We start from the raw sequence: 13,934 nt of genomic DNA on the forward strand, positions 1-13,934 counted from the left end.
CATTATCACAATTGCAGAGTTAATTAAACACAAACAACAATGGGGATCTAATGACTCTTAGATCCCATACTAGAGACTTATTTACAATACACATTTTAGCAGACAACAGACAGGTAGCTGGAATTGATGACATTAGCATTTAACAGTAGGAGTCCCAACGGTATGGATCAGTCACTATTCCAATATGGCAAATCCAGGGTCCCCAGAGTCTGTGTGTCCTGGGGGACCAGGACCCGAATTCACAGTAATACCACCTCAAGGTACCGTTCCCCCAAATGCCAGGGCCCACAATCGATCGGCAAGAGGCTAGCATACAGTCCCCTCCAAAAGTCTCTCTCCCGGCTAGGTCTGTCACATACACTACACTGACCACTATACCACACTACACTGACCACTATACTACACTACACTGTCCACTATACTACACTAACCACTATACTACACTACACTGTCCACTATACCACACTACACTGACCACTATACTACACTACACTGTCCACTATACTACACTACACTGTCCACTATACTACACTACACTGACCACCATACTACTCTACACTGTCCACTATACTACACTAACCACTTTACTACACTACACTGACCACTATACTACACTACACTGACCACCATACTGCACTACACTGTCCACTATACTACACTACACTGTCCACTATACTACACTAACTACTATACTACACTAACCACTATACTACACTACACTGACCACTATACCACACTACACTGACCACTATACTACACTACACTGTCCACTATACCACACTACACTGACCACTATACTACACTACACTGTCCACTATACTACACTACACTGACCACCATACTACTCTACACTGTCCACTATACTACACTAACCACTATACTACACTGCACTGACCACTATAATACACTACACTGTCCACTATACTACACTAACCACTATACTACACTACACTGTCCACTATACTACACTACACTGACCACCATACTGCACTACACTGACCACCATACTACACTACACTGTCCACTATACTACACTACACTAACCACTATACTACACTACACTGTCCACTATACTTCACTACACTGACCAACATACTGCACTACACTGACCACCATACTACACTACACTGTCCACTATACTACACTACACTGACCACCATACTGCACTACACTGAACACCATACTACACTACACTGTCCACTATAATAGACTACACTGACCACTATACTACACTACACTGTCCACTATACTACACTAACCACTATACTACACTACACTGACCACTATACCATACTATACTGACCACTATACTACACTGCACTGACCACTATAATACACTACACTGACCACTATACTACACTACACTGTCCACTATACTACACTAACCACTATACTACACTACACTGACCACTATACTACACTACACTGTCCACTATACTACACTACACTGACCACCATACTGCACTACACTGACCACCATACTGCACTACACTGACCACCATACTACACTACACTGTCCACTATACTACACTACACTAACCACTATACTACACTACACTGTCCACCATACTGCACTACACTGACCACCATACTGCACTACACTGACCACCATACTACACTACACTGTCCACTATACTACACTACACTGACCACCATACTGCACTACACTGGCCACTATACTACACTGACCACCATACTATACTACACTACACTGACCACTATACTACACTATACTGTCCTGCCTACAGTCTCTCTCTCTCTTCCCCCCCGGGGTTAGTACCATGACTCTCAAGAGGGAGTCTCACTCACCTTCTTGTCCTGGCCTGCATCGGTCTGGAGATAGGAGGAGAAGGAGACAGCGGCGGCTCACATTTTTGCTTCTCTCCCCCGCGTTCTAGCTGCCATGTATAGTGTCCGGCCGGCGCACTGTGATTGGGCGTATGGGGGTCATGTGTGGAGGCAGGACTTCAGGAGCGATCGATCGCAGACAGGCCAACCCTACGCCTGACACATACTGGCGCCCCCCTAAATGTCGTGCCCGGGGCAACGGCACCCCCTGCACCCCCAATGCTACGCCACTGCCTACAGTCAAGCATGGTGGTGGGAGTGTCATGGTCTGGGGCTGCATGAGAGCTGCCAGCACTGGGGAGCTACAGATCATTGAGGGAACCATGAATGTCACAGCCTTGCTAAAGAAACTGAGGGTAAAGGTGATGGACTGGCCAAGCATGTCTCCAGACCTAAACCCTATTGAGCATCTGTGGGGCATCCTCAAATGTAGAGTGGAGGAGCGCAAGATATCTAACATACACCAGCTCCGTGATGTCATCATGGAGGAGTGGAAGAGGACTCCAGTGGCAACCTGTGAAGCTCTGGTGAACTCCATGCCCAAGAGGTTTAAGGCAGTGCTGGAAAATAATGGTGGCCACACAAAATATTGACACTTTTATATATATATATATATATATATATATATATATATATATATATATATATATATATATATATATATATATATATATATATATATATATATATATTATATATATATATTACTGGGATAGGAAATGAGTGAAATCTGCCCATTAGGAACACAGATAGCAATAAAAAGTCAATGTTGCTTTTAAATCCTCATCACTCTGCCAGAAAAATAATATTTCCCTGGAACTTGGCTTCCAGTTCCACAAATTAGATCTTAATAGTGTAAAACAAAGCTGTATACTTACAGTACTATACTATATTATACTACTGTATACTATACTACACTATACAAAGCCAATATTTGATTTAATTGCATAACTATGCCTCACTGATCTATGCATGCTTTTCTTAAAAAGTAGTTTTTTTGTAGATAAGTTACAATATTGATTTAACATATATTTTAATTTACAGTTTGATCAAGCATCCCTGTCATTATTATCTCATGAGGATTATCTTGACAACAGTACAACGGCAAAAAGAGTAAGTTCAGCTACTGTGTTAATATCTTAAATGTGCTGTTTTTAGGAACAAAGGGTTGTCCGCTGCAATATTTTCTCCAGAGGCTACTATTGGAGTCATAACTAAAGGGTATACAAGAATATTTAAAACATGCAAGAAAGTCAAAATTAACCTACACTCTGCATATTAGCCCTGAAGATCTGTAATATTCATAGTACAAGTCTATGATGGGAGCTGTGATACATGTAGATTGTTATAGTACAGCAAATATGTGCGACAGATCAGCACCTGAGAGAAAATAGGAATGCAGACCTTCAATATGAGTCAATGGATAAGTCTATGATAAACTCAATCATTAAATCTGTAAACTTAAAAAAAAGGAGAGGACCTGGCTGCTGTAACTTTCACCATATCAAAAAATACCTTGGGCAACATGATGTCTATTTACGGTCTTGTACACATGCCATCAGGTTGTTACACCTCTATACTAATATCATCAAAGGATATAAATACTTCTAACTAAGTAAAGGCCAACTTTCCTCCTCATTCACACACCATTTTCCGTAACCTCTGCTTCTGACTTCAGATGAGCCAGTGACCTCTTCCACTGGCTGTGCCTTATCCTGGCTCTGGACGTTCTTCATCTTCCCTGTGTCGGAAGGCTGTGGTGTAAACTGCAGGAACAGAGACAGCAAAAAAACCCTGAAAAGAAGGTCTAACCCTTCCCCTTACTCCAGAATGAAAAAAAAAAAGCGTTTACATACCTTAAAGAGGAAGTAAACCCTGACGGGTTTACTTCCTCTTTGTTTCCCTGCAAAGGTAAAGCATAACTACTGCATCGAATAGTAGCCCATTATGTGTCACTTACCTGACACAGGAGCCTGCGATGTCACCGCTGTCCCTTCTGCTATGGAGCGTCCATCTTCTTTCCGGGTATCGTGGTTCAGGCGCTGTGATTGGCCGGAGCCACGATGACGTCACTCCCGCGCATGCGCATGGGAGCCGCCTCTAAAGGCATATCACCATTACCAGCGGCATGCTCAGTGCGCCTGCGCCGTAGACAGTGGTGCCTGTCTTTTTGCAAATATCTCCTAAACCGTGTAGGTTTAGGAGATATTTCTTGGACCTACAGGTAAGCATTATTCTAGGCTTACCTGTAGGTCAAAGTGGTCTGTAAGGGTTTACAACCACTTTAAAGTAGAACTAAAGGCACATTTTTTTGGAAAGAATAAGGGAGGGTTAAAATTCCTGTAAGTTTATTTTTCCTGTGTCCCTTTGGGGAAATTTACCTTCACTTCCTGTCCCAAAGCCAAAGCAGACAATGAGAGGAAATCCCTCCAAAGTGACAAAATCCCTGTATGTCACTAGAGTCATCACAACTAGTGCTCTCACTGGAAGATTTTTCTCTGTTTCTGTTCTGATGACAACCCAACATTTGAGATTTTCTGTCACTTTAACTCTTGGTGATAATGTTAAACAGGACATATCAGATGAGTCTGATGAAGGTGTTTAATCCATCTCCACTCTATTAAAAATAATTTGCTTTTAGTTACATAAAATTAGAATATCATTACAAAGTTAATTTATTTCAGTAATTCTTTTCAAAAAGCATTGCTTTTTTTAAAATTTTGATGATTATGGCTTACAGCTAGTGAAAACCCAAAATTCAGTATCTCAGAAAACTTGAATATTGCATAAGACCAATAAAAAAAAGTATTTTTAATCCAGAAACATTGGCTTACTGAAAAGTATGCACTCAATACTTGGTTGGGGCTCCTTTTGCATGAATTACTGCATCAATGCGGTGTGGCATGGAGGTGGATCAGCCTGTGGCACTGCTGAGGTGTTATGGAAGCCCAGGTTGCTTTGATGACGTCCTTCAGCTCGTCTGCATTGTTGGTTCTGGTGTCTCTCATCTTTTCTTGACAATACCCCATAGATTCTCTACGGGGTTTAGGTCAGTCAAGTTTTCTGGCCAGTCATGCACAGTAATATCATGATCATTAAACCAGGTATTGGCACTTTTGGCAATGTGGGCAGGTGCCAAGTCCTGCTGGAAAATGAATCAGCATCTCCATAAAGCTGGTCAGCAGAGGTAAGCATGAAGTGCTCTAGAATTTCCTGGTAGAGGGCTGCGCTGACTTTGAACTTGATAAAACACAGTGGACCAACACCAGCAGATGACATGGCTCCCCAAATCATCACTGACTGTGAAAACACTGGACCTCATTCAACTTGGATTCTGTGCCTCTCCACTCTTCCTCCAGATTCTGGGACCTTTATTTCCAAATGAAATGCATAATTTTCCACAGTCTGTGATGATTTGGTTAGCCATGTCACCTGCTAGTTTTGGTCCATTGTATTTTATCAAGTCCATCAGTGCAGCCCTCTACCAGGAAATTCTAGAGCACTTCATGCTTCCCTCTGCTGACCAGCTTTATGGATATACTGATTTCATTTTCCAGCAGGACTTGGCACCTGCCCACACTGCCAAACGTACCAATATACGAGTTTCACTTTTTGAATTGAATTACTGAAATAAATTAACGTTTTAATGATATTCTAATTTTATGAGATGCACCTGTATGTGTTGAGAGAATTTTATGAACGCTGTCTTCTTTCATAAAATTTTGTCTCTCTAATTATCTCGCTGATCCTCTGACAACATATTCCCAGACTCAGTCACTGGCCCAGAGTAAGGATGAGAATCAGGTTCCCCACTACCAAGGGCTTGTTGCATATCTTTGGAATTTGTGAAGTTTGTGAATCACAAATTTTGGCTAAAAACTTTCTAGATTAAATTAACATTAACATTGGTACATGCCCCCCCAATGACAGTGCCTAGATTCCCATGTCTTTTGTTTGACAATCGCTTGTTTATTAACTCTTCAAATAGACAAAATTTTATAACAAGATTTGCCCCTATAGACTTTAATAGGGTTTGCCACAAAGTTTACACATTTCAAAATTCCAGGGTTTGCAAAACTGTTTTTGAACCGAACCCAAATAGATTTGCTCATCCCAGAGCAATTATGCAGTTAGTGAATTTAGAACTCCTGATTTGGATACTTGTTACAGGCCAGTGGCTCAGAAAGTATTGATGTAAGTAGGACAGCATAACACACAGGCAACGAACATTTTCAGAAATGTATTTTTTTTCAAAGCAGGGTTCCTTTAAAAATAAGTCGTTTCTGCTGACCATATTGAGGGCTATTCCGATGTTGACTTAAATTTGCAGGCAGAAACACAGATGAGCTTCCCTTGGTGCTGATTGTGGATGCCAGCTATTGATCCAGCTTTATATGCTATCAAAAGCACAATGCAAGGTCATTCTGTCTCCCATAAGCAAAAGTCCCATCAACCTTTTCTAGTCTGTTTAGCAGCAAATGAAGTGATTTTATTTCTGTGGGCCTTGCTGCAGCACAAAGGTAGAATGCTGTTTTATTTGATTTTTATCTATCATTCGTTTTTTTTTCTTAAATTCCGATTTGTACTTCTCAATCTTGAGAACAGCTAGGCTACTTTTTTCTTGCTTTTAAAACAACTTTAAAGAAATATTACATCTGATAAACAAGACATTTTGACACCATGCAAATAACATGGAAAATAATTGTCCTTTTTATTGGCTTCAGTGCAAATCTTATTGTGTGGTTAAACTATCAAACATACATATATAAAAATATTTATAAAACAAAAGTAAAGATGCACATGTTAATACCGATAATTTATGTGCTAAAACAAATCAGATAGTTCACTTTTTTGTGAGGGAAAATATTTCATTTAGGTATACAAAGTTGTGTTTTTAAACATAGAAATGTACTAGCAAGAACGTATATGGAAGACAATGAAAACTTTTTTTAGCCTCTGAACACAAGTTCAAAGTATCTCTTCTACAACAATATACAGTATGTTGTGAAATCATATTGATATATTATAAACAACCTATGGATAGGGGGTAGAGGGGAACTGGAAGGGGTGTAAAATGGTCTAGTATATATATATATATATATATATATATATATATATATATATATATATATATATATATATATATATATATATATATATATATATACTATATTAGTACTTGAAATAAATAAAAATAAATAGTACAGTAGGAATTATGCGGGTCAGAGAGGTGAGATATAACATATCCAGGGATCCTAAACGGCTTCAAAGTTAGTCTGTGAGCTATTTAAAATGCTAAACAACCTATCATTCACCATGATCCAGTTAAAAGAGAAGTATGGACAAAGATTATTGGGCCATGCTTCTCTTCTGGGTCACAGGAGTGCACTTATTTTTGTGCTCCTGTTATCCAGAGTCAGCTGATAGTGGGTTATTGCCCACTATCAGCTGCTGTAACAGAGCAGTTCCAGGTTCTGGAAGGATCCCAACCATATTCTAGGGATCCACCCAGCTGCCTGATTGACAGCTGGCCCTGGCTCTCAACACGTGGCTGAGAGCTGAAGCCAGCTGCACCCAGCCCCTCTCCAGCTCTGTACTCTAGTGGGTGCTGCAGGTGCAAAGTGGAGAGCAATGACTACAATCGTTTACACTGTGTAATGGCATCCATTTATAATGTCATTGTTTACTATTGTGATAGCTATGATTGGCCACAGCTGTCACATGGTACAGGAGCACTGTGATTGGCCCTACACCATGTGATCACTGTGATCGATCACATTGATCACATGGCACCAGGGTGGAGCACAGAGGTCTGTGTCTGGTGGCCACAGTGGTCACAGATCGGACTGCACGAGGTAGGCTTTTGTAAGGACGTACTGGTACAATTTTTGTCCTGCCTGTCCATATATACTGTATATACAGTGGGCAGGTAGTAAGCAGTTAAAATGCCTTAGTAATTCTAATAAAGACAAAAAATACAGCGTTTGACAGGGTTTGGGTTGATACAGCAGATATCAATATGTTACTTATCTCAGTAGTATAAGTACACATGTCAGACATGGGTAAAGGAATAATCTAGAGAAAGGGTAATGACCTACCTCAATGCAAATTAATGTTGCCAGCAGAAAGATGAACCTCCACTTATGGTAGAACTCTCATCACAAATCACAAAACAAAATTCCTGTATCAATTCATAGCAAGTGTGTTCCTGCATATGCAGAGAAGAAAACAGCCATGTACAGTATATAAGTCGGTGCTGAAAAACAACTTTTGGAAGATCTCCAGTACCCCTACCCACATTCCTATAGTCTTGTGTAGCTGTATCGGACATGCTAAAGGTGGCTGCTGCTGTCAATGGTTCAAAACTAGGGATCAGAAAATTTGCCTAGGTTTGGTTTTCAAACAGTTTTTTGAAGACTTTTTGAAATTCCTGAACTTGAACTTCCCAAACTTTGTGGTGAACCCCATTGAAAGGGGTTGAAGCTTGTTATGTAATTGGGGCTATTCCAAAAGCTGTTAAATAAGCCATTATCAAAGAAAAGCTTGGGAAGCCACACACATTGGACATGTACCAATGCTATTCCTAACGGCTCCAACATACATTGACTATATAGCTGCTGCAAGGTCCACTCTTTTATAAAAAAGTGGGCTGGGTTTTAAGTTCCTTCAAATTATTGGCTGTAGTGACTCAGCTGACTAGATCCAAATGCTGCGCACTTCATTATAAGTTGTTGCTTCATCCTCGTGGTGCACCTTTAAAGTAACCGGTCAAAAGTTTATGATGTTCATCACCCATCTGTGGATGGATTAATAGAACTTTTAATATGTTAAAACAGTCTGATGTTTGCAGTGGTTTTAACCAGGGCTTTTTTTTCTCAGACAATAGGTGCAAGAACTCCCCCTTTGTGAGTCACCCCTTTTCTCCGCTCCTACCCACCTCCCAGTACCGTCCCTTTTAGACAATATAGAACCAAGTATCATTTTCAGGTGCTAAGTAATTTGTATGGAATTTGGTAATGATATCAAGAAAAGCAGTAAAATAGATCCCCTGCAGCCAGCAACAATAGATCCCCCTAACAGCCAGCAACAATAGACTCCCCGCAGCATCAACAGATCTCTGCACAGCCAGCATTAATAGTTTGTCTGGCTGCCATCAACAATAGACCCCTCCCCCAACAGTAGATCTCTTTTAGTAACAACTGACCCCAGCAATCTAAGACCCCCCCCCAGCAACAATAGACCTCCCCAGCAACAATAGACCCCCCTTGCAAAAATAGATCCCCAGCAGTGAGCATCAATACCCTGCAGCACACCCCAGCACCCCTTGCCATTACATACAGTCAGTCCAAGAGGTGCCGGAACTGCTTTCCCCCACGTTCCCGCTGAAAAAAAGCATCCTGATAGAATGATAGTTGTGGATAAATGTCCCAGTGGATCCCAGTGTTGTAGCAATGCAAATTAATGTAGCACCCTCCTAGGTAGGTGCTTAGATAGTTAAGTACTGTAAGCTTTAGTGTGTGTTTTTTGATAGGAACGTTTAATTGCCCCACTGTACTCAGTGTGGCTGTAATTTTGGGTAAGATAAAAAGCATAGTTTTGCTCACTGCACTCAGTAAGCTGTAATTGTTTAGTCAGGTCTGCTCTGTGTGCTCCGCTGCTACCAGTCTGCTGGATAGCTCCTTCTGTATCCAGGGAACTTTAGAAGTTTCTGGATGATAGGTGTGGAGTTATGCAGGTGGCAGCATGAATATGGATGCAGCCCCAGCCTATCCCAGATAGGCAGGCTCTGATGACATGCTGGGAGACTGCATACAGTCTGGGAGCACAGAGTGCTTTGTGTCTTGCCCCAGAGTGCCCTCCAAGGCAGAAGCTGCTGTTGGAGAGTCTCAAGTGAGTGACCTGACGGGAGGAATGCTGAGACCCAGGTGTTTAGAAGAAGCTAAATGAGGGGAGCTGCAGGGCTCAGGTCATGCAGGAATGCATAGGAACAGCGTTCCTGTACTTTTCCACAGCAGGAATGCCATTCTCCCTTGTGCTGTGGCTGCAGCGGTGCCCAGGGCCAATCCTGGGAGGCTCAGGTGCAGAGTCCTCCCCTCCCTCCTCCTCTTGTGTGCCTCATACACTGCAATGTTCGACGGTCGGCCACTGTAACAAAGTCCCGCCTCCTAGACTGGCTGCTGTAATAGGCGGAACACTGATTCAATTTCCTGGCATTGGACCAGTGTTCCATCTTTCACAGAAGCCGGTCTAGAAGGCGGGACTTTGTTACAGTGATCAGCCGCCGAACGTTGCAGACCCAAGCTCCATGTGTGGTCCAGGCACATGTGAGTCTGCATTTCATGGGCACAAGTGAGTCTGCATTTCATGGGCACAAGTGAGTCTGCATTTCATGGGCACAGTGAGTCTGCATTTCATGGGCATGGTGAGTCTGCATTTCATGGGCACAATGAGTCTGCAAAGATGGGTGCAGTGAGTCTGCATTTCATGGGCACAGTGAGCCTGCAATGATGTCTGCAGTGAGTCTGCAAGGATGGGCACAGTGAGGCTGCAATGATGGGCACAGTGAGTCTGCAATGATGGGCACAGTGAGGCTGCATTTCATGGGCACAGTGAGTCTGCAATGATGGGCACAGTGAGGCTGCATTGATGGGCACAGTGAGTCTGCATTGATGGGAACAGTGAGGCTGCATTGATAGGCACAGTGAGGCTGCATTGATGGGCACAGTGAGGCTGCATTTCATGGGCACAATGAGTCTGCATTTCATGGGCACAGTGAGTCTGCATTTCATGGGCATAGGGAGTCTGCATTTCATGGGCACAAGTGAGTCTGCATTTCATGAGCACAGTGAGTCTGCAATGATGGGCATATTGAGTCTACATTTCATGGGCACAGTGAGTCTGCAATGATGGGCACAGTGAGTCTGCAATGATGGGCAAAGTGAGGCTGCATTTCATGGCCACAGTGAATCTGCACTGTTGGACACAGTGAGGCTGCAATGATGGGCACAGTAAGGGTGCAAAGATGGGCACAGTGAGTCTGCATTGATGGGTGCAGTGAGTCTGCAATGATGAGCACAGTGAGGCTGCATTGATGGGCACAGTGAGGCTGTATTTCATGGGCACAGGTGAGTCTGCATTTCATGGGCACAAGGAGTCTGCAATGATGGGCACAGTGAGGCTGCATTGATGGGCACATTGAGGCTGCAATGATGAGCACAGTGAGGCTGCAATGATGGGCACAGTGAGGCTGAATTGGTGGGCATAGTGAGTTTGTAATGATGGGCACAGTGAGACTGCAATAATGGACATGGCGAGGCTGAAATAATGGGAACAGTGAGGCTGCATTGATGGGCACAGCACAGTAAGGCTGCAATGATGGGCACAGGTGAGTCTGCATTTCATGGGCACAGTGAGTCTGCAATGATGGGCACAGTGAGGCTGCAATGATGGGCACAGTGAGGCTGCATTGGTGGGCATAGTGAGTTTGTAACGATGGGCACAGTGAGGCTGCAATAATGGACATGGTGAGGCTGCAATAATGGGAACAGTGAGGCTGCAATGATGGGCACAGGTGAGTCTACATTTCATGGGCACAGTGAGTCTGCAATGATGGGCAAAGTGAGGCTATAATTATGGGCACTGTGAGGCTCTATTGATGGGCACAGTGAGTCTGCAATGATGGGCACAGTGAGTCTGCAATGATGGGCACAGGGAGGCTGCATTGATGGGCAAAGTGAGTCTGCATTGATGGGCATAGTGAGGCTGCGGTAATGGGCACAGTGAGCCAAATTGATGAGGACAGTGAGTCTGCATTAATGGGCACAGTGAGTCTGCAATGATGGGCACAGTGAGTCTGCATTGAACCATTATCACACGTTTTTTTTTTGTTAGTATAGCATACAGGTTAAATTATTTTGTTGTTACATCTGTTCTATATTTATTTGTTTAATGCATGTGAATTTTGGAGGTGTCCTCATAAACTAGCACTTTATAATAAACGTTGCACTTTATTTGTTAAAAAAGGAGTACGTATATTTTAATTATATACATCTGTCATTGGGCCTTGTGATAACAGACACTGATCAATCTTGGGGACCTTGTGCTCTAGCTACTTCTCTGTCCCTTATAGTCCGCTATGGGTCTTTTAAAGGGAACACCCGGTGGTGTCCTGAAGAGCTCTGTCCAGATAATCTCCTATTTGAAAGGGACTTTGCTTTTGTGGCTCTTACTACTACTACTTAAGCTGAAGTCTGCTGTTTGTTTTAAGCCCGGACTTCATTATAGCTTGCTTAGAAAGGATGACCATGTCCTCAAGTTGTTCATAGTTCTTATTCTTGGAGTATCCCACCACATCCCTCAACCCTACCCAAGTTCTCCAAAAATAGAAAACCACAAAAACAACATACCTGTGACTGGTCCTTGAAGAAAGAGTGAATGAGTCTATTATGTACCTGGCTGCAGGGCAGGTTTTGGGAAGACATGTACAGTAACTCTGCAGCTCCTATGGGAGTAGCGATACATAAATAAATATAGTCAGCTCTCTTAAAAAGGTCTGGCCATCTATGGATACCCTAAGAAATGCCAAACTAAATTTAAAAGCTGCTTGCTGAGCAGACATTAGACTTCTAGGTGTGCTGCATAGAGTGTCTCCTCCTTGGGGATATGGTTCCTTCTACTGGCTGTTGAGTCCTTTAGTAACATAGTAGCCTGAACCCAGCTGGGGATATGCTATCCAACACACTGAAAGTGTCACATAGTCATGCTTCTGGTAGCTCTGCAAGAAAGCAAAGAATGGTCTTGGTCAATGGCGACCCTAGGGGGGGGCCAGAGGGGGCCCTGACCCCCCCAACATTATTCTGTGCCCCACCATGTGCCCCCCCCCCCCCAAAAAAAAAAATTTTTTTTTTTTTTTTTACAAAAAATCAATGTCTAAGAGGGAGAGAGTCCCCAGTCAGCTCCTGAGGGTGATTCCTCCCCCCTTCCCCTGCTCGCTGACACTGCATAATGCGAGCGTTCACACAACCACGGCCGCCTGATCTGCTCCTTCACCTGCATCCTCATTGGCAGGGAGAAGAGCGAGTTGCAGGAAGGACTCCACCAGGACTTTCAGTTACTGAAAAAACAGACTGATTTCTCCCGTCCTTAGGACAGGAGGACCAGCCTGTAAATTCCAAGAGATGCCAGACCAGAGCTGTCAATAGCAGGGGCAGGACAGCAAGAGGAGGCTGGGGAACCCCACAGTGGCAGAACACCAGGGCCCGGAGGCAAGACAACCTTTGCAACCCTGATAGTTCTCCCACTGCTTTGGATTCTTATATTTTCTTGATATGCTGGTGACATAGATCTCTTGTTTTCTGCCACCCTGGGGGACCCCAATACAGTAGGAAGGGAGCTCACTGCAGAACATGTGAAAGGGCCCGTTGTGGGGTCATAGTAAAGGGCCCCAGGATATATACCGTATTTATCGGCATATAACACGCACAGGTGTATAACACGCACATTAATTTTAAGAGGGAAGTTTCAGGGAAAAAAAAAAAATTTAAATAGGGAACTTTGAAGCAAAATAAGGGTCAGTGCCCATCTGCAGTCTCACCATTGCCACCAATGCAGCCCCATTAATGCCCATCTGCAGTCTCACAAGTGCCATCAATGCGACCTCATCAGTCCACATCAATGCAGCAGCCTCACCATTGCCATCAATGCAGCAGCCTCACCATTGCCATCAGTGCAGCCTGATCGATGCCCATTTGCAGCCTAGAGGGGACGGGGAGGGGAGCGGGACGAGCGCCGAAATATTATATACAGTGAGAATCTCCTATGATAGACAGAACAGTGGTCCAATGGCGGCCCAGGAGACGGGACTTCCTATTACAGAGGCCGCCAAGTAAACAGGAGATTCTCACTGTATGTAATCTGACAGCGCTCATCCCGCCCCCCTCCCTGTCCCCTCCGAGGCATCTAAAATTGAAGTATTGGCGTATAACACGCACGTGCTATTTGCACCCAATTTTTAGGGTGAAAAAGTGAGTGTTATACGCCAATAAATACAGTATATATATATAGATATAGATATATATCTATATCTA

General features: G+C 43.2%; 1 protein-coding gene across 1 annotated transcript in view; it reads left to right on the plus strand.

Moving 5' to 3' along the window:
* Positions 1–13,934, plus strand: part of PHEX (phosphate regulating endopeptidase X-linked) — a 398,049-nt gene that overhangs the window by 149,094 nt on the left and 235,021 nt on the right. The window contains exon 6 of the mRNA XM_073616504.1: positions 2,893–2,961. Within this exon, the coding sequence (XP_073472605.1) occupies positions 2,893–2,961 (69 nt within the window). The remainder of the gene's footprint in view (positions 1–2,892; positions 2,962–13,934) is intronic.

Source organism: Aquarana catesbeiana, linkage group LG02 (genome assembly GCF_042186555.1).
Source record: "Aquarana catesbeiana isolate 2022-GZ linkage group LG02, ASM4218655v1, whole genome shotgun sequence".
NCBI classification, from domain to species: domain Eukaryota; kingdom Metazoa; phylum Chordata; class Amphibia; order Anura; family Ranidae; genus Aquarana; species Aquarana catesbeiana.